Source organism: Lactuca sativa, chromosome 5 (genome assembly GCF_002870075.4).
Source record: "Lactuca sativa cultivar Salinas chromosome 5, Lsat_Salinas_v11, whole genome shotgun sequence".
In the NCBI taxonomy this organism is placed as follows: Eukaryota; Viridiplantae; Streptophyta; class Magnoliopsida; order Asterales; family Asteraceae; genus Lactuca; species Lactuca sativa.
Genome location: NC_056627.2, coordinates 190,651,276 through 190,673,784, shown reverse-complemented (window position 1 = coordinate 190,673,784; position 22,509 = coordinate 190,651,276). Strand labels below are relative to the sequence as shown.

General features: G+C 34.6%; 1 protein-coding gene across 2 annotated transcripts; it reads left to right on the top strand.

The window, feature by feature from the left end:
* The first annotated feature begins 11,125 nt into the window (after positions 1-11,125).
* Positions 11,126-15,652, top strand: LOC111888615 (protein trichome birefringence-like 11). Of its 2 annotated transcripts, none has more exons than XM_023884743.3 (4): positions 11,126-11,807; positions 13,202-13,606; positions 14,249-14,372; positions 15,054-15,330. In XM_023884743.3, the coding sequence occupies exons 1-4, from the start codon at positions 11,353-11,355 to the stop codon at positions 15,177-15,179; spliced, it is 1,110 nt and encodes a 369-aa protein (XP_023740511.1). In that variant the 5' UTR covers positions 11,126-11,352; the 3' UTR covers positions 15,180-15,330. The 2 variants fall into 2 exon arrangements, with proteins under 2 accessions (XP_023740511.1, XP_023740510.1); XM_023884742.3 differs by having other exon boundaries at positions 11,131-11,807; positions 14,249-14,407; positions 15,054-15,652.
* Positions 15,653-22,509: the final 6,857 nt, after the last annotated feature.

Below are 22,509 nucleotides of genomic sequence, written 5' to 3'. Positions count from 1 at the left end.
CTGTCAGAAACCCTAATCTGACTGAACTCACGACGTAAGCATAAAAACTCACGATGTGAGGAGTCGAACTGTCACATTTTGAAGCTAGAAGTCTACAGAATGATAACCCAAAAGCTCACGACGTGAGCAATGTTTTCTCACGACGTGTGGACGCTACAAGACACTATTCGAGGCTATAAAACATGGGTTAAAGCTACGAGATAACTCTTGCCATAGCTCACGACGTGAATCTATCATTCTCACGTTGTGAGAGGCCAAAAATCAGCCTATAAATAGAGGTTTCGACCCTAAGCTTCCTTGCACCTAATCTATTCTCTCTCTCTCTCTCTCTCTCTCTCTCTCATTTGCTGAAGTCGTTTCGCTTCCCGAGCCCGATGATCGCGAACCGCTGACTATTTTCAGTTAGATTCTTTCAAAGCACGATATTAAAGTGAGTTTCATGGCCCCACTTTTAATAATTTCGGGGGAAAATGCATGCTAAATATTGTATACACGTTAATATTATGTCTATATGATAGTATATTAGTATCAACGTAGATAGTTATATTAACCGAGATATAGTTGTTTAAATATAATATTTTGAATATATACAAATATTATCAACTTGTTAGCATGTTATTATACTAATGTAGATCTTGAGTTATACTTAGGATTCTATATATATATATATATATATCTATATATATATATATATTTGTGTGTGTGTGTTGTGTGCGATATAGTTCCGAAGTTATATTCGGAAGTTCTATATGTTAATTTTATAAAGTATGTTGCTATTATTGGTTTTATGTCAAGATAAAACTTGGTATGCTATATGTTGTTATTGTTAGTTTTATGACAAGATAAAACTTGGTATGTTATAAGTTGTTGTTGGTTTTATGATAAAACCTGGTTTTTCCTTAAGTTATAGTTGTTATACTGCCTAAAGTAATATTAACTTAGAAGTAATGTTTAAAAGCAAAGTCTAATAACTTAGGGTTTTAGACACGAAAATTCTTTTGTTGTTAGAGCTATGAGTAATTGTATTCATTAACTAAGATTGGGGATCTTAGTAGAAATCCTCTGAACTATAACCATTAATCCCGTGTGAGCGAGGAAGTCGTGTATAATTATTATACGGGTTGACAACCCCACTCGTGGTTGCTAGCAACAATCAAATTTAAGCGAGTGACGAACTATCCTTTTATTTGTTATTTGTTCCAACGTCGATGAAGCGTATGGAAACCACTGCAAGGTGTGATCCTTGTACTACCGCAAGGTGTGATCCTTGTACTACCGCAATGTGTGATCCTTGTAACCACCACAATGTGTGATCCTTATAATAATAATAAGAGGTATAAAACTAAGTCATATAGTCGCAGCTACAGACTTATGGTAACATAACTTTAGAAGCATTATACTTTGTCGATATACAAGTATGAATGTTACGTATAAGTTTCCCAAAGACTTATACTCTAAGTATAAGAATTAGTAGGTATATTACTTGTATATTAAGTAGACCACTACACCTATTCTACTTACGCATATAGAATTGAAATAGATTTATATGTAGCGGTTTTACTTGTATAGAAATCAAATAAGATTTATACGTAGCAACCTTAGTTTGTATGGGATTACAAACATTTGTATGTGACTTATAGGTATACTACTTATTTGGTAAGTAAAACATTATACCTAGGATATATATATATATATATATATATATATATATATATATATATATATATATATATATATATTGTGACAATCCAAGTTGTCCCGTTACATTTCCTCGTTACCGTTAACGGAATATTCCACTGTATAAAAGTTCCGTTAATTAAAGGGCGTCAGTTTAATAAACATTTCCATTTGATTGCCTTTAACATGCCGTTAAGTCGTGATGAAAGGAAATAAAAACACAGGACACACATTTTCATTCAATTGGAAATTGTCAAGTTTTATTATTACGACCACTAAATCGGGTGCGACCAAAAGCCCCGTTTAACGGCAGTATCGGGTAAAATTCCACTGAGCCCCGGCAGTATCGGGTATAATTAAAGGGGTGTTTAAACATTAAAATGCATGATTTTAGGACTCAAACAAGAGTTTACGGCCCAAGCACAAGCTTAGGCCGTAAACTCCTCAAAATCATGTCAAAAGTGCCCCAAAACACTCCCAAACTCATCCTAGGGCTTATTACATAATTTAGGGACTTATCCTCTTGATTTTAGACCCTTGAAACACTCCAAAATGATTTAATGAAAGGAGTTTACGGCCCAGACATGGTCAAGGCCGTAAACACCCTAATTCATGCCCAAAATTGTAGTTTTTGCCCCCCAAATGACCATAGGCTATTTCTATAAAATGCTAGAAAGGAATTAAGGGCTTAAACACAAGGAAAATGAGGGATTTCTTGGAGTTTATGACCCAAGCATTATCTAGGCCGTAAACTCCCCAAAACCCCCTCAAATGTTGGTTTTAATCACCCAAAATAGCATCAAACTTCATAAGAAAATTCTAGGAAGGCAATAGGGGCTTAAAACTTCACTAAATTCAAAGATTGAGAGTTTACGGCCGTAAACTCCCTTGGGAGAGTTCCTAGGCCATAAACTCCCATAACATACCCTTAGAGGCCTCAAACCCACTCATGCCTTTGAGGAAAAGTGCTTGGAATAATTCTATGAACAAGCTAGAAGCATCAAACACCCAAGAATATGACCTTGGGAGTTTACGGCCGTAAACTCCCTTAGGTTGGGCCGTAAACTCCTTGTTTGGTCCATGTTGTTGTTTTAAATCCATTTACACACTTGATATGTGAGTATAGCAAAGTCCCACAACTAATAGGAGACCCTTAGCACCCTTAAACGCTACCCGGGACCCCAAACACTCAACCAAAAGTGTTTTCCACTCCTATGAGTGTGTATAATTGTTTAATTAGTATATTATATGCTAATTGTATGTGAACATATGTTATCATATGTTAAAATAGGTCCTTGTGTGTGTTCAAGTCCTTGCGTGACCCCGAACGCCCAAACGACACTTTCGTCGGACCTACTTACACCAGGTGAGTTCATACCCCTGAATGAACCTTTTTAAATGCTTTCAAATGTTTTATAGGGGGGGATTACAAGTTAAACATGCTAGTTATCATGTCAATCACATGTGATTGATAACCCGCATGCACAAGATTTTACCACTGTACACTGTTTTACCGAGTAGGACACTATAAATGGCTTTCAAAAAGGGTTTTTATATTGTTCAAGTTCTTACTTTTATAGCTTATCAAAGATTCATTTTCAAACTGATTTATAAAAGATTCCCAAAGATTTCTAAAGGTTTTCACCCCTATTTTATCGAAGAATACAAATGCGATTTCCCTGAGTAATAAAGTTTTCAAAGGTGTTCATGAATACTTTCAATTGTTAGTTACTGCTGCTTCGCTTATACTTATTTTATACTCCTACTCTGTAATGCTTTCGCTTATACCTGAAGTCACTTATACCTGTTGACGCTTATACTTATTCACCCTCTCACTTAGTGATATGAGTCTACTTCACTTATACTTGATACACTCTTACTTCACCTGTGGTCATCTCCACTTTGCGATGCGCTTATACTTATTCGACACTTATACTTCACTTGCGACCGCTCTTACTTCACTTATTGCCGTCTCCACTTCGCGATGCGCTTATACTTATTCGACACTTATACTTCACTTGCGACCGCTCTTACTTCACTTATTGCCGTCTCCACTTCGCGATGTGCTTATACTTATTCGACACTTATACTTCACTTGCGACCGCTCTTACTTCACTTGTTAGACACTCCTACTTCACGAGAATCACTTTTACTCGACACCCACTCAAGCATAGTTAGATGTATGTATGTGCTTGTGTAGACACATATAAATAATGGTTGAAGGACTTAGGAAGGTTTGTCCACCCTATTTCCTTTTCTTCGTTGAGATGTGGTCTGGTGGGATCGGATATCCATCCGAAGGTCGTTTGATTCATTAGTTATATACTATGTTTACAAGCTTAGACATACGGGTTATTTCAGCCAATTCAGTTAAGAGTCTCAACCTCTATTTTATACTTTCATTAGAAACCCACTATTGGGAAGTCTCTACCTCTAGTCCAACACTTTCATTAGAAACCCACTATTTGGGATGCATCTTCAGGACACGACCTTCTCCGTTGTCTAGTTGGTAACCAGAGTCTCCTGTAGAGAGAGCGGACATTGTGTGTATAGATCTATACGAGATTGACACCCCCGCACCCTGACTGCTAGCTACAGTCCACAGCTCACCAAGCCAAGGGGTGACAAATGTCACAGTATATAGATGCTTGTAGGGCATCTGGAACTCTAGTCAGTATGGTTACTAGTATCCTGGGTTACCTTATAATTCATGGCCTTAAGGTAACGGTATTTCGTCAGCAATTTGCACTGTATGCTGACGTCACTTTTCAGAGTCGTACTGTTTTGACCTTGCTAGCTGTATCTTTCATTTGATACTGTCTGGGGTCTATAGTCTCTGTTTTGACCTTGCTAGCTGTATCTTTCATTTGATACTGTCTGGGGTCTATAGTCTCTGTTTTGACCTTGCTAGCTGTATCTTTCATTTGATACTGTCTGGGGTCTATAGTCTCTGTTTGGACCTTGCTAGCTGTATCTTTCATTTGATACTGTCTGGGGTCTATAGTCTCTGTTTTGACCTTGCTAGCTGTATCTTTCATTTGATACTGTCTGGGGTCTGTAGTCCTTGTTTTGACCTTGCGAGATGTACTTTTCTTTTAGTATCGTCTTCGGTCTATATTCACTGTTTTAGACCTTACTACCTGTACCTTTCACCTAGTACCTTCTGGGGTCTGTGTCTCCCCTTTGTTAGACTGAACCAGGCATATCATTTGATTGATACCTTCCTGGAGTCTATGGTTCTTGCCTTAGTCAGCAGTCCTCACTGCTGAGGCGTATGATATTCCCTGATGTCGTTTGTTTTCCTCAATATTCAAATTTAGTATTTTGATAATGATAAGCAACTTAGGGAAAACTACTTTTTACCACTCATCATTGACCAGTCTTGGTAGAAGGCTGCTTTATTTAAAGAAAATGTAGGATTTTCTAGAAAAGACTCTAATACACTGAAACCTCTTAAACTATTTCTTTATTAAGTTGTTTGAATGAAATGTCACTAAATGCTTATGAACTCACCAGCATTTGTGAAAATGCTGATACTCGCTTTTCAAATAACTTGTAATCTCAGGTCAGCAATTAGACAGGTACATCACCGGAGCTGCTGATGAAGATGGCTTAATACCTTGCTGTACTTATTATATTAAATGTATTACTGTGATAATATGTAATGTAACCATGTAAAATTATTACTATTAATGTAATGTTTTGTTGTACTTTGATTACTATATTCATGTGTTGTGATACTTGACATGACGTCATCCACCCCAGAACGTTTCCGCTGTTCCGGTTTTGGGGTGTGACATATATATATATATATATATATATATATACACACACACACACACACACACACACACTAAATGTTGGAGAGTCAAAACGATACTTTCAAAACTATACTTTTGAATTCAAAAAAAAGTACTATTTCTACTTAGAGTCAAAACCTGTGAACTCACCAACTTTATGTTGACGTATTTTGAAATGCATGTGTTTTCAGGAAGTTGATAACTATGATACAAGAAATGACATTACACTGCCCGGTGTTTCTGCCGACGGCAGGGGTGTGACACTCAGAGCTTCCCTGCCAAATCTGTTAACAAAAGTCCCTAAGTTTTCCCTTAGGATCCTGAACCACCCGGTAGAGATCACTAGTGATCTTCTCGAAGGTTCTGCTACAATAAAACTAGTTATTAAATTGTAACAGCCCGGAATCTCAGGTATTATTTAATTGTGTTTTTAGGGTGATTTAAGAGGGGACTCGGCGAGTTGGAGCCTAGAATCGCCGAGTAGGATCGCAGACTTGGTCGCGGGATCGCGACTGGACTCGACGAGTCCAGATATGGACTCGGCGAGTCTACGCTGTTTAGCGAAAACCCTAACCGTTCAGGTTTGGGACGTATAAAGGAGACTTATTGGCCGTCATTGTTCATTTTAGCCTTCTGAGAAGAACCCTAAATCGATTGTGTGCATCTGGAGCAAGGATTATAGGCCATTGTTGATTATAGAAGAGTGGTGGTGCAAAGAAGAGAAGGGATTGGCTAAAGGAGCAGCAAGGGAGTCACATTCTGAGGATTGGGGACACAGAGAATACATAATCCAGGTAAGATTTCGTGTATGCTCTGCTATGTTGATGTGATTGTGGAATTAGGGTTTATGGAACCCTTTTATGAATAGATTGAATGTTACCCTAGTCCCCATGTCGATTGTAACCCTGTATTGGGACCTATGGAGGTCCAGAATGTCCCATGTATGTGCATTTCGGGAATTGATGAAGGTTTTGGATTGGAATCCTTATGCCTTAGGTCAAAATGCAAATTATGAATCATATGGTGTATCATGAGCACTGAAATGAGGACTTTACGTGATGGATCAGCCTAGGAAGGCCAGACCTAGGAATGGTCGAAGCAGTTCTGACCTTAGGATGCAGTTTGAGCGGTTGCATGGCATGTACTCGCCGAGTTCGATGAACAGACTCGGCGAGTAGCTTGAAGATTAACTGGGACTCGTCGAGTTGTTCTTCAGACTCGGCGAGTTGAGTCGGGGTGGCCCCGCGATTCTTCCAGGAGTAACTCGTCGGGTCAAGGAGGATACTCGACGAGTAGATAGGGAATCTCAGAGAGTTGGAGGACGTCTAGACTCGCCGAGTCGCCATGGCACTCGCCGAGTCCGGTCGAGTTGACCGTTGACCGTTGACCGTTGACCAGAGTTGACCTAAGTCTGACTTCTTAGGGATAGTCACACTTAGAAGATATAAGTGTTAATGAGAGATATGTGATGTTATAGGGAGGTTGTAGCTCGTCGGATTGTGCACGAGTGATTTCAGGATTTGCTAGCTTTCAGCATTCACGAGGTGAGTCTTCTCACTATACTGTACCCGGAAGGGTTTGATCGTGTGACCGGAAGGTCAGATATGATATGTGATATGTATGCTATATGTGGTAAGCTGTTTGTTATATATGCTATGTATGTTATGGGCCGGAAGGCAATATGTTGTCGGCCGGAAGGCAATATGTTGTGTGATGGACCGGAAGGTTGGCGTGGGTAGGACCGGAAGGTTTACCCAGCAGGGACGGAAGTCCCCTGAGACACATGGACCGATAGGTCAGGGCCTGGAAAGGCGTATGTGCGTAAGTTATATATTGGGGAACTCACTAAGCATTTATGCTTACAGTTGTTATGTATGTGTTTCAGGTACTAGCGAGGACCGTGGGAAGGCGCCGGCGTGATCGATACACACTGAAGGATGTTTTTATGATCTTGGGATTTAGACAGTTTGTACTTGACATGACACTTAAATTATTTATGCCTTGTTTTGAATGGAAATACTTTATTTTTTAAAATGAAAAATTTGTTTGAAAATTTGCGTTGTTACATAAATATATTGACTAAGTGTACAAATGAAGCAATATAATATGGGGGAACGTTTAACAACCATTTGAGGGTTGATCCCGTATGGGTCGAACCAAAGCCTTTGTATATGCAAGCTTCCTTTAAGTGCCCCGGGATGGGAATGATCTCCATCCTTTCTCTGTATTAGGCTATATGTTCTTCAGGATCTGTAGTTCCATCATATAGCTTCAAGCTGGGAGTTTGGAAGCACTTAGGAACTTCGGTATCGACTATCATGGGATCAAATATCGAGATCCTGTGGCTTCTAGGAGATGCTTCTGGTATTGGTTGGACCACTCCAGGTATACTGGTGATCATTTGTCTTAATTGCTAAAGTTCCTGGCCATGTTTGGGTTTATTCCTACATCAACGTTAGTATAGTTAGTATTAATAGTATTGATGTTTAAGAAGTTACTAGAATCAAGGTTTCTAGGAGTGTTGAAAGGCTCATTGAGATCGTTGATCATGGATGCTCGGTTGTCCATAGTTGCCCCTAGGGTGACACCGTAGTGGTAGGAATCGTATCCTTCTAGCGATTTTCTGAGGATCCTGCACTACTGAAGTCCAGGATCCTTGGTTGCACAACTGTGTGCGTAGTTTCCTGGGAATTCTGAAATTTCGCCTTCATCTGCTCCACTTCTTTGAGTGGTGGTCTATTCTCCTCCTGTTGTTAGGTCACCCGTTGCGTTATTTTCCTCATCATAGCGAAAATTTCTGCAGTAGTGATTGAGGGAGTTGGATCCTGGAGCACTGAGGATCCCAAACTTCCTGGATTAGCGATTGAAGGGGTGCTTTTCTTGGAAGTGTCAGGCGTTTTCCTCTGAGTGGGGGGTCCACTTGGAAGAGGTGGTAGGTTTTGGTTGGAATGGAAGGAGCAGAGGGCGAAGAGAGGATCGACTGTGTAAAGATGATTTTTTCGAGGATTGTAAACACCACGACCCTACGGTGGGCACCAAATTGTTTTGTTAAAAAATTACACAAGTACTAATCAACCAAATTGAATGTGAGGTTGTGATGTTCAGATTGTGTAATAGCAAGTAGTCAAAGAAAAGTGACACAATGGTTTACAAGGAAAACTCTTAATCCTTGCTAGGATCTCCGACATAAAACCTTGGGAGGTGATAATGATCACTTGCCTTGATGATTTTATTGATATAAAGTAAAGATTACAGTGGGTTTTTAGTAAGAATGAATGTAGAAATTTGTAGAGTGAGCTTAGACTAAGAATTTGTGTGTTGTGTGCAGAATACAAGTGTCAATTTATACTCTAAGCTAGCTAACAAGATGTTCGATATTCTTGGGATCCTCCATGACCAACTTCATGAACGTTATTTAATGAAGTATTCCGGGTCTTTTGCATTGTTGAAACGCTTCTTCTTTGAGAATTAGTCTTCCCTTGACTGTTTCTATACACATGTTAGTTATAGACAAAATATGACTGTTATAATATTAACAAAAATAATAACGGTAATTAGTCGGGATCCTGATGTAGCTGAGGATCCTGAATATTATAAGGATACTGACCCTAACAATATATATATATATATATATATATATATATATATATATATATATATATATATATATTATGTACATTTATTTTAAAATAAAAACTTATAATAGTGATAGAGACTCTTTTTCTCTGATTTGTCAAGGACATTTGAGGATATTTACATCATCAGGACCGACCCGGACCGCAAATATATATCTCATTAATTTTGATTATATAAGAGTTTACGATTAGAAAAAATAAATAAAAGGATCATTATCGTATCTAAAAAATATTATAACTTAGGTTTTGATTATAGTTATAAATTGATTTTGTTTTTAATTTTAATTGTGTATTTTTTTATTTAGAAGTTATGAAATATATGAACTTTTTTTTAGTTTTGTGCTTATTAATATTTTTTTTATTAATTTCATTATATTTTTAAATTATAATATTTTAATCAAAATTTAACAAAAAAAAAAGTATAAGTGACATTTTTTTAAGTTTTGAAGAAAAGAAAAATAATAAGTTTAGGCTAGATGCATGTTAAAATAAAAGGTAAAAAAACTAAACCCCACCACACATGTATAAAAGGGCATACAAATTCAAAATAAACTTCGAGTAATCGTATGTTTTATTTTAATGACATTTTCTATATTAAAAAAGCAAATGTTAGGAGTAAGCGGTGACAAAGTATCACATGCACGTGTCTTTACAATGCCAAGCCTGCAACCCTCGTGGGATTTCTCATCGGAGCCGTGAATTAAAAGATAACAAACTCTCATCAACGGAGCGTGTTAACCACGTTTATTACACGCACTTAATCCCATCCGTCTATTTTTAACAGTTATTTCCTTTCTTCCCCACTTCGCCATTCCTCACTCGCCACGTGTTCACGAAGGCTCTTTGAATTCCCCGACCCACATTTTAAGGGTGGAAGAATCGTGTCCTCTTTTACGGTTGTACAAAACTTACCCTCAAACTTTGGACTGTTTTCTAAAATTGACATATAATTACCAAATTTGTTGATTTTAACTTTAATTTTTTTTACACCATTAATATAATTTTAAACTAGATGGTCAATGCATAGAGATTTTCATATAATTTTAAACCATTATATCAAATTTATCTAATATCGATCACGTAATCTATGTTGTAAGGTTCAATATATGTTTAGTTGATTTAGATAATTTATATGTCTGTTATGATTATACTATTTTAATTCTTACTTGTATTATGCTATCTCTCAACTATATATATATATATATATATATATATATATATATATATATATATATATATAATGGTTTGTTTGTCTTACCTGAGAAGAGTTGAGAACAAAGTGGCTAACAAGTTTGTAACATGTAAGAATTCTAGGCTCTACCCTATCTTTTCATTGATTACTCTCATGTGTCTTTTTATTGTATTTCGTGTATCTTTGAGTAATCAGGGTAGGTCTTAATAACATATATGTGGCAATTATGGTAACGACCATTAAAAGATATCATTGTTATGCATGTATGTGTGACAATATGCATCCAACACGTATTGGAGTTGTCTATGTGACATGATGGAAAAACTAAACTAGTTAATTAGAAAGCTCATATTATTAACACAAGTTATTGACTGGGTTAACTAAGTTACTTGAAAAACAATCAACTAATCAAGAGTTTTGTTTGTGTTATGTTAAGAATATATATTAATTGATATGTATTCTCCTACTGTGTGTCAAGACCATCTACATCTTCATTTTCGCATAATGTCAAGATAAAATACGTACAAATTGAAGAGCATCTGATAAAATTATTTTGGTATTAATTACCATTTTATTTTATAATTCAAAACTTTTGTATGAATTGCTAATGTGATTTCATTAGAATTGATTAACATATTCTTTTATAAATATTTTTGTTGAGGTACATAGTATTAACTAAGTTTGGATGAAAATTTTAACAAGTTTTAAAGTTGGATGAAGTATTTTGACAATTTCTTAAAGTAGAAAGGGTTTATTTGTACAAAACTTTACGTGCAATGCCGGGAGTAAAGATTTCAATGCTCTTCCCCACATGATTTCATTTCCACTGCCTTCAATCCCAATTCCCCCTTCCCCTTTTCACAACCCGACTTCTTCTTTTCTCTATTTTAACTTCCATGAGTGCTACTTTACTCATCCACCAAGCAAAGAAGAAAACCCAATGATTCAACTCCCAAAATCCTCCATTGATTAATGTGCTCTTGCTTCCACACCACATTACCTATCTGCTCCTTTTCACATCCCTCAAAAACCCCAATCTTTACCAAAAATGGTGAAGAACCCATCGCATCAAGACATCGATTCATCAACTTACATGACTATTTTGAAAAAGTTTAAGCCGTTTAAACTGTTCGAACCCTCATTGGGGATACTGGGTTTTTTATTCATTACAGTTTGTATTGTTTTTGGGTTTGTTTACTTGGATTACAGAAATGTTGTTACAGGGGGTGTGTTTCGATTTTCGAATGGGATAGAGAGGTTGAAGTGGTTGAAGTTTGGAAGCAACAGTGAAGTTTATAGTACAAAAAAGATTGATTTTTTGAGTGTAGATGGAGATGGATGTGACGTGTTTGAAGGTGATTGGTTGTGGGATGAGAAGTATCCATTGTATCAATCTACAGATTGCAGGTTTTTAGATGGAGGGTTTAGGTGTTCCGAAAATGGTCGACCGGATTTACTCTACACCAAATGGCGTTGGCAACCTAAAGATTGCAACTTGCCCAGGTTCTTTAACAATCCCACAAATTTTTTTATTTTATTTTTTTATTATTTATTTTTCTATAATTGTTATGCATATTTTCTGTTGGAAACTTTATAGACTTGACTTGAATTGGGCAAAGTTTCTGTTATGAAATTGGGAATTGTATCCTTTCCCAAAATTTTAATTCAAATAATTAGAGGGATTTATAAATCTTGATACACCTATTATGCATTTATGCTATTTCCGAAAGTGTTAATCCTTTCCAAATTTTAATTTACTAATTGGAGGAGCAATTTCTATTGGGCAATTGGGAATTTTAATTTCGTGGGGAAAACCCTTGATTTTCTAACCTAGGAAGGGAAGGGGCATGATTGGGAGATTAGTCATGTTATAGCCAAATTTGCGCATTTGATTCGCAAGAAAATTCACACCTCATCAAAGATATACAAACATTTGATATTTTACGCATTAGACATTTTCAATGAAATAGTCACCTCTCAATAAATGGGTCGGGTTCTAGTGTCAAAATATATATATATATATATATATATATATATATATATATATATATATATATATATATATATATATATATATATATATATATATATATATATATATATAAACCGCCCAAACCCAATGATATTTGGGTTATTCGGTTGTTTGATTTGGGTTAACCAAATAAAAATACCTTATCTGTTCGTTTTAGGTTAATTTCTCAGGTAAACCGAATGATACCTAATTTTGTTACATTTTATATGTTACCTTTTATGTGTTATTTATATGACAAATTGCAAAAAAGTCAATGTGTTATCATAAAATCCCGATTTTGATACCGAGTTATTATTTTTTTTTTCTCAATTATATCATTATATTTACAATTTTGTTGTAATGTCAACTAATTGACCAATTTTGTTGCAAGGTCAATAATTAACCGATTTTGACACGGGTTTTTTTTTCTTTTTATTGTTACAACAAAACTGTAAATATAATGACATGTATTTTTCACTATTTTGGTTTTGTTAATGTTGTAAAGTTTCATGGAACAACCAATTGCTTTATTGCATACACTATAATCCCATGTATTAACTTTAGAGAAATTAAATATGCTCCTACTTTTTATTCATATTTTTCTTTCTACCTATTTAAGATGACGACAAGTATATAAATTTAAAATCTCAATCAAATTTAAATTTAATTAAATTTAATGACACTTGTCTCAATCTAAAATAGATAGGAGGATTAATTAAATTTAACTTTTATGTTTTCTCTATTATGTAAAAATTGAACCAAAACCTACAAACCTTTGTTATTATGAAAATATATGTGAAGTTTTATTCGATTTAATTGGTAATTTGGTTTGATTACGAGTGAAACGAATCTTACTTTTCTTACTTTCTTTCAATTAAAAAATTAGGTTTAATGGGACACGAATGTTGGAAAGCATGAAGAACAAGCGAATAGTCTTTGTTGGAGATTCAATAGGCCGAAATCAATGGGAGTCTCTTCTTTGCATGTTATCATCTACAATTACTTCTACCAAAGAAACAGATAACGATTCAATATACGAAGTAAATGGAAATCCAATCACTAAACATAAAGGTTTCTTGGTGTTCAAGTTTCGCGATTACAATTCTACAATTGAGTACTACAGAGCTCCTTTTCTTGTGCTTCAAAGTCGACCACCTCCCAATTCACCATTAGACATAAGAACTACACTTAAATTGGATCAAATGGATTGGAGTTCAGCTAAATGGCGAGATGCTGATGTTCTTGTTTTTAATACAGGACATTGGTGGAATAATGAGAAGACCATAAAGGGGTATGTATGTAATATGCTGTTTATTTTATCTTCGTTGACCTCAAAAGTCAAATGGTATCTCGTTTTCCTTCTAAAGGAAAGACTTCGTTTTTTTTTGGTCTTTCGATTTTGATGTGTGTTAAGGTCAAACGTATAGGTTTCTAAATTCATAATTGGTGTTTCGTTTCCAAATTTAACACCATTTTTTTTTCAAAATAAATTTCTTGCTATTTGTTTGTTTAATAGAGTTGCCAATTTTTTCGAAGTTTGTGAATGTTGATGAGAATTTTGTAGTCTATAATCATCTGTGTTGACTTCAAAAGTCAAACGATTTCATCCTTTTTCTTCTAACTGAGGTTCATTAATCTTTTGTTTAGATTTAATGTCACTTGTCTTTATCATATACTGATTATACTCCATTTGTCCAAAAACAGGGTATGTTTGACTTTTAAAGGTCAAATCTACGACTTTTTTAAGTTCACGATTTATGATTCTGAATGCAAATTTAGCACCAATATTTTCAGAATATGTTTCTAACTGTTTTATTTGTTTAACAAAGTTACCAACGTTTCTTATGTTTTTGATTCTTAATGAAAGTTTTGAAGTCTTTAATTATCTTAATTGACCTTAAATATCTCCTAAAATTGTCTTTGTTATAATCAGAGGTTGTTATTTTCAAGAAGGAGAAAAAGTCAACATGGAGATGAAAGTAGAAACTGCATACAAAAAGGCATTAGAAACAGTCATAGCTTGGGTGGATAAACAAGTAAATAAAACAAAAACACAGGTGTTTTTTCGTACATATGCTCCTGTACATTTCAGGTTTGTTTTTTTTTTTTAAAAAAAATAAAAAATCTTGTTTTGCCTATGTAAATAGATTGATATTTATTGCATTTAGATTTTTTAACAAGAAACAATAATCATTTCTACATAGGTGGTAAATACCAAATCATTTCTATGGTTTAGGGTAATTTGCGCGTTCTGTCCTTAACTTATTTTTTTAACTCGTAAAGTCCCTACAGTTTGTATTTGTTATGCGTTTGGTCCCTGTCTTACTTAAAAAGACTATTTTCCCCTTGATTTTTTAATTTATTTAAATAAATAGACCCCCAACCACACCCCTTATCTTACCTTATTTATCTCACCATTTTTCTCTATTTAAATAATAGTTTTTTTAGGTAAGACAGGGACCAAATGCATAACAAAAACAAATAGTAGGGACCAATCGTGTAACAAAAACAAACAGTAGGAACCTTTCGAGTTAAAAAAATAAGTTAGGGACCAAGCGCGCAAATTACCTCAAATCATAGGGGCCATTCGTGTAATTTACTCTTTTTTTAATTAAAGCACTGTACTTTAAAAAAAATCAAAGCATTGAAAAATCTACCCATAAACAAAGTAATAAAAAATACATTGCTATTTCTTAACTTTTTTTTTTTTTTAATAAAAACAATAATCATTTTTACAGACGTGGCAGCTGGCGGTCCGGCGGAAATTGCCACCAAGAAACACTACCAAATCTCGGTTCCTCACCGGAGCAACCATCAACCACCTCGCCACAATACCATATTTTCAAAGACATAATTTCAAATAGCTCAAAAAATTCATCAATGAATGTACTCAACACCACCATTATGTCAGCAAGGAGAAAAGATGGCCACCCTTCATTGTACTATCTTGGCCCAATGATGAGTCCGGCGGCGGTTCACCGCCAGGACTGCAGCCACTGGTGTCTTCCCGGAGTTCCCGATGCATGGAATGAGATACTTTACGCATTTGTGTTGAAACAGGCGGCAGTTTCTGGTTGATATTGGTTTTCCGGCGACCGGAAGGAGGTGGAGTGGAGTGTATATATGGTTTCTGATTACTACACCAACGCCTTTTGAAGGTGGTGGTGTTTGGAGTTTTGACATGGTGATGAAGAGATGCTTTAAATTCGGGACGTAAAGTATTTGTATATCTAGGTTGAGTTTAAATTTTAAAATTATTAGTTTTGGAATTTATTTAACTTGGAAATGAAATTATAGAAATGGCAAAAAAGCCTTTAATCGGGTTTTATTTGATTAAGTATTATACGTTATATATTTAAAAATAAATATATTTTTTTTAGTAAATTGTTTCCTAAGACCATTCATGTCGGTGCGTAACTTCACATAGCTTTTGTAATTATCTATTGGTCTATCAGTTCAATATATTGAACTTTTAAGAATTTAATGATTTGTTACACTAATATTTTGGTTTTGGTGGTTATATGCAAGTTAGAATTTTAAATTCCATTAACCTTTATTAAAGTTTAATGAACTTCCAAATTATGATGTTATTTTTAATCATTTTGTTTTTAATTTTGTTTAATTTATCATTTTATAGATAATATTTATCCATAAAACTAGATTTCGTTTGTGTAAAATTATATTTCGTTGTGACAAGACTTTTTTGTTATAAAAGAAGACAACCTAGTCTTTATTATTCACAACTACCAATTGAAACTATTTTTTAATTTCTTTTACAATTTCTTCAACATCCTTATCTTTTTCTATTTTGGATTCAATAATTAACCAAGGTCAGTAATTCTACATTTCAACTATAAATGGAATCAAAATATTTGGAAGCATAACAATCATATGCTGAAAGTTCAAGATGATTTGGACAAAGTTGAAGATATATAAAAAGAAATAGTGAAACAAGATTGTACGAGGTCCTGTAAGATTTTGAAAACTTAAAAATGTAAACGATATAATATATTCATGCATTATATTTAGTGTTGTAAAAGTTCCGACTAGGTCCTGATTAATCTCCGATTAATCCTTAGGCGCTATCCGGCCGAATAGAGGGCGCATAGCTGACTGATCTCTGCCTACACAATTAGTGAAGCAGTAGAAAACGATAAAATTTTACTTTCAAGAAGTTTTATCTCAGTAGAAACTGCGCAGCCATCTTATCCACTGAACTAGCTAGAAGCTATCGCTTCGGGTCGAAATACTAAAAGAAAAGGATTGGGAAAGGCGGCGGCATAGGAACCACGGGACCCCTACTAGTCAAGGAAAAACGGAAGTGCGCTACTGCGCACCAGCTGAAAAAGCCCTTTCCCTTTTTAATAAAAAGAAGGTATTGTATTAAATTAATATTAATACTATTAATCCTATTAATTTATTTTGTTATGATATTAGTGGTATTTAGTTATGATATTAATGGTATTTACGAACATTTATATATATATATATATATATATATATATATATATATATATATATATATATATATATATATATATATATATATATATATATATATATTAAAATCAACCAATTAGCAATTTATGATCCCCAATTAATCATAAATTGGGGATTAATTTAATCATCTCTTTCAAAAAAAAATGATCCCCAATTAATCATCTGATTAATCCTCACCTAACTGATTAATCCCTTAACCTAGTCCACCAACTATCTAACATCGAACGTTTTTCACAACTTTGATTATATTACATAATATGATCGTATAAAATAAATATATTTAGAAATTAGTCTGATGATGTTACTCCTCCAATATGTGTGGATGAAGACCTGTCTAAGAAGTTCAATATCAAATTCAAATAAACTCCGAGATAGATGATAATACAGTACATCATGCTTTTTGACATTATTTAATATGCTCTTTGACATGATTTAATGAGGTATATTTTGGAAAATATCGTTAATATGCAAGTGGACTATGTTGTATTGGAAAAATAAAATGTTATCATTTTAAACAAATTTTTTTGAATTTTTTTTACTGTTTTTAGTAAATAAAAAATGTACTATATAACAGAATTTGTTTACTTATAAATTAAACTATGCCATTTTAGTTAATTCAATAAATTAAATTATTAAATATAATATAGATAAAAAAATAAATAGATATATTAGTTCTATTAAAATAAAATAAATAATTATTTTAAAATAAAAAAGCACATTGAACAATCGAATGGTGATTGAACCCAATTCTTCGGTGGAAGCTTCATAAAGGGAGAGTTAAATGGATTCAATGCTACATCACCTGTAACATCTAGGTTTTTGTAAGACTTATAGTTGAAATACATATGATAGTAATAGTCAGGGCAGAACATCGTTAGGGCCAGGGGGCTATGGCCCCCCTGATTTTTGATGTTATTATACCTGAAATATATGTATGTATATATATGTAGTTTTACTTTTTCATAACTTTTTGGCCCCTCCAGATTCATGATATATCTTCATATATGCAATTCAGGAAAACTATTTATTTTATTTAGTAATTAACTTCAATAAAACTTGAAAATTAATTTTATATCATTATCTCTGTTAGACATTGGGATAATAGGTAAGAAAAATAGATAAGTGATTAACAAAATCTCAAAAAATTATTGAAAAACTAAATAAATTCTAGAAAAATTAGGATACAAGTTGATTAAGAAAACCAAAACTTTATAAGAAAACAAAAAAGTATTCAAATGTAGAACTTATTATTTGGAAAAAAGAACTCCCAAGATGTGAACACCTCCGGCAGACTTTTCATATGTGCACTCTTGGTCTCTCCTCTCGGTTGTTCGTTGAACTGGAACACCGACCATTGACTACATTTCCAGTACGCTTTTTATCTCTCTTCTTCGTTGTTCGCCGATCTGCAACTCTGACCAACAACCTCAGATGAGCTCTCCACCTCTCATCCCCACTAGATTTGTAAATTTCTTCTCTTTTTCTCTTTATTTTTTTTTTATCTCAGTAGATTAATAGAACTTAGATATGATAAAATTTGAATGACAGATTAGTTTATAAGCTCACCGATTAATAGAACTTACTTATGATAAAATTTGAATGACAAATTAGGTTAACTACAATAATGTAAAAAGGAAAATGCTTTAACATTTTTTACTAATTGTTATTTAACTAAACAAAAAAACACCATAAAATTTTATAGATCAAATTCATTTGTTAAAATATACAACTACAAATCAAAATCCCAATCATATACTATATATGACCTTTCTGTCGGAGTTTTGTTAAAAATCGTGTATATATATATATATATATATATATATATATATATATATATATATATATATATATATATATATATATATATAAAATAGCTTTGTTAAAAGTCTTATAAAGAATAAAAAACTTACAAAAATTAAAATAGGTGTTTCGAAGAACTTTATTTGTTTCAAAGGTATTTTGTTTTATTTATTATTAATAGTTAACTTTGTTATATGTTAATAGTAGTTATTATAATTTTGTAATTGTGACATCTCCAAAATCACGGTCAGAAAATACCGATTCCATTTATGCTTTTTAAAAATAATTTCAGAGTAAATCTTTTTGATTTAAAAGAGTTGCGAAATTTGTTCCCAAAAACAAAATATGATAAAATAATATTTATCAAAGCATTTCATCAAGAGATGCATTTTCATTATATAATCAAAACTCGGGATGTCATGTTCCGATACAGACTATAAAGCATAAACGATAACATTACAAGTCATTCAACAAATATATACATATACAGACTTGTAAACAAAACAAATCGATGATTCATCCATCTTACGCCCTTGCGCCACTTCCTGTAATACAAATAAAACTGAGTGGGTCAGGCTTGGGAACCTGGTGAGCATATAGGGTTTTCAACCCACAATAAATAATTATATTTAATTTCACCAACCAACAATAACCCGATTACCCATTCGCGTTATCCTCACTTTACGTCCCTAAAACAACATCTATCTCAAGGGACGTAATCTAGGATTTTCATCGGGACGGACATTACTGCAAAGGGGTTTCCTTGACAATAGATGTCCTAAAGGCAACCATGAGGGGGATAGAGTATACCGGTGAACACATCGTTCACAACACCTACAGGTTATGAACCTGCTAGCATTCCACAGGACTGTCTAGAAAGAGTCTATGGTCGTTATCCTTACTTCGCTGAATAACTAGATCAACAACAACATCGGGGCCTCTCATCTATTTATCACACATCAACTATCTACCTATGTTCTACCCAACATATTAGTAGATAAAATATATATTTTTATACATAGTTTAAAACCTGTATAACATTCTCATTCTATACATATTCCACATAATAGATGAGGCACACACACACATAACACGTATTTCATAGAGAATAAATCATGCCTATGAGATAGAAGAAAGTGAATATACATTCACACTTATAACAACAAAATATACACATAACACGTATTTTATATAAAATACTTCATAATTATGCGTTAGAAGAAAGTAACTACACACTCACTTGATCAGAAGATGATCGGACAACACTACGACTTGTAAAAGTAGTATTCTTCGGTAGATCTGGAAGATCTTCACAAAAACTAGGCTCCTCGCGGGCAGAGATTTGGCTCGGGAATCTTACTTCTCGGGATCTTTGGGGCTTCGGGACTTGATTCGGGGCTCGAGAATGATCCCGGGGCTTCGGGATAATTCTTGCACGAAAAACGATGCAAAAACGCGAGAGAAAGAGAAGAAATGAGCAAAGAACTCGGCTGCCCTCGACATCCTTTTATAGGATCACTGACTCCCCCCTGTATAATATCGGTTATTTTATATTTAATTTAAATATCGAAAATATTTAATAAACTTCAAAAATTCATATCTTCCTCATACGAACTCCGTTTTTGACGTTCTTTATATCCCCGCGTAGGTGAGACTACGCTCTACAACTTTCGTTTAGACTCCGTTGGCTAATTTTGAATTTATTTTTATTATTTATTTTTAGTAGGCCGGGACAGGAAAGCTCCGTTATAAATTCATAACTTCTTCATCCGACGTCCGTTTTAGCCTATCTTTTTATCGTTTTACTACTATTAACGAGATCTTCGATTCTTGTTTAGATTGTTTCGGCTAAAAACCGCTCGGTCTCAAATCGAGTATTCGGGATGCATACTGCTAAGTCGAAACTTAGAAAAATCAAAACTTCCTTATACGAAGTCAGATTTGAGCGTTCTTTTTATGCACGCTCTCGGTTTAATGAAATCTACGACTTTCGTTTAGATTATTAAGGCTAAATATCGCTCTAACGTAAATTTCACTTTTTACGTCATTCAGCGTCGTGCCGGTTCTGTCGCGAAACTTCGACAGGTCATAACTTCTTCGTTATAACTCGGATTTCGGCATTCTTTATATATTCAGAAACCTCGTTTCAACTACTACAACATTATCCATAGATATCGGCTTTATCTAACATTTCATTTTGACGCTTATTTTTATTCTTAATTAAATTAAGTCACACAATTAAGTACATAACACATAATACTCAAATAATACACTTCTATTATTTCCAAACGGGTTACAAAGGTTAACCTAGACTATTATATCAATATTAATGACAAGCCCAGAAACACAGCCGTTACAATTCTATCCACCTTAGAATGATTCCGTCCCCGGAATCACACATCAACAAACAAATGCAGATAGCGACTCATCATGCCACTCTCCATCTCCCAGGTGAGATTCGGCCCATTCGTGTGTTTCTATCGGACAAGCACTAACTCGACCGTATTGCATCGCAACATCTTAGTCTTTCGGTCAACGATTGCCTCTGGTTCTTCAATCAACCTTTTGTTCTCATCGATTCTCAACTCCGAAAGTGGAATCATGTCGGGAACTTCTCCCGTGAACTTCCTCAAATAACACACATGGAAAGTGTTATGAATTCCATTCAGTTCTTCTGGTAGTTCGAGCTTGTAAGCTTGGTTCCCAATCCTCTGAAGAACTTTAAATGGTCCAATAAACCTTGGACTTAATTTTCCCCTTTTACCAAATCTTATAAGTCCCTTCCACGGCGAGACTTTAAGCAAAACCAAATCTCCAACTTCAAAAGTCATCGGTCTTCGCTTGTTGTCAGCATAGCTCTTTTGACGATCCTGAGCTGCTAACATTCTTTCCCTAATTATTTTCAACTTTTCAGCAGTTTGATGGACTATCTCCGGTCCCATAAACTGCTTTTCCCCAGCCTCAAGCCAACAAGATGGCGTACGACACTTCTGTCCATACAAAGCTTGATAAGGTGCCATCTTAATGCTCGAGTGGAAACTATTATTGTAGGAAAATTCTACCAAAGGTAAATGTTCATCCCAATTACCTTGGAATTCCAGGGTACATGCTCTCAGCATATCTTCAAGTGTTTGTATCGTCCGTTCGCTCTGACCATCAGTCTGTGGATGGTAAGCTGTACTTAAACACAACTTGGTACCCATTTCCTCTTGTAGACTTTTCCAAAACCTCGAGGTGAAACGGCTATCACGATCTGATACAATCGTTAACAGAACACTGTGAAGCCTCACAATTTACTTCACGTAAGAATTCGCAAGCTTTTCCATAGACCATTTCTCATTAGCTGCTATGAAATGCACAATCTTAGTGAATCGATCAACGACCACCCAAATCATGTCGTGACCACTTTTTGTTTTGGGTAGTTTAGTGACAAAATCCATAGCGATGTCTTCCCATTTACCCATAGGCACATGTAAAGGTTATAAAATCACATATGGTTTCTGATGTTGTGTCTTGACTCTCGCACAAGTCACACACACGGCCACAAACTTTGCAACATCAAGCTTCATCGTCGGTCACCAGTAGTAGGGTTTCAGGTCCCTATACATTTTAGTACTGCCAGGATGAATTGAGCACATGGTTTTGTGAGCTTCTTCCATCAGAAGATCTCTTATTCCTCCTGACTTAGGCACCCAAATCTGAACTTGTAATACCTTTAGTCCATGACCGTTTGTATCAAACACTAACGTTTTACCCAAACATTCCTCCTTTCGGTCATTCTTCTCTAAAGCTTCTTATTGAGCTTTCTTTATACTCTCCACAATTGTCGAGACAACTTCTATTCTCAACGCACTTGGCCTTTTTCTTTCGAGATTGAGTTTCCGACTGAGAGCA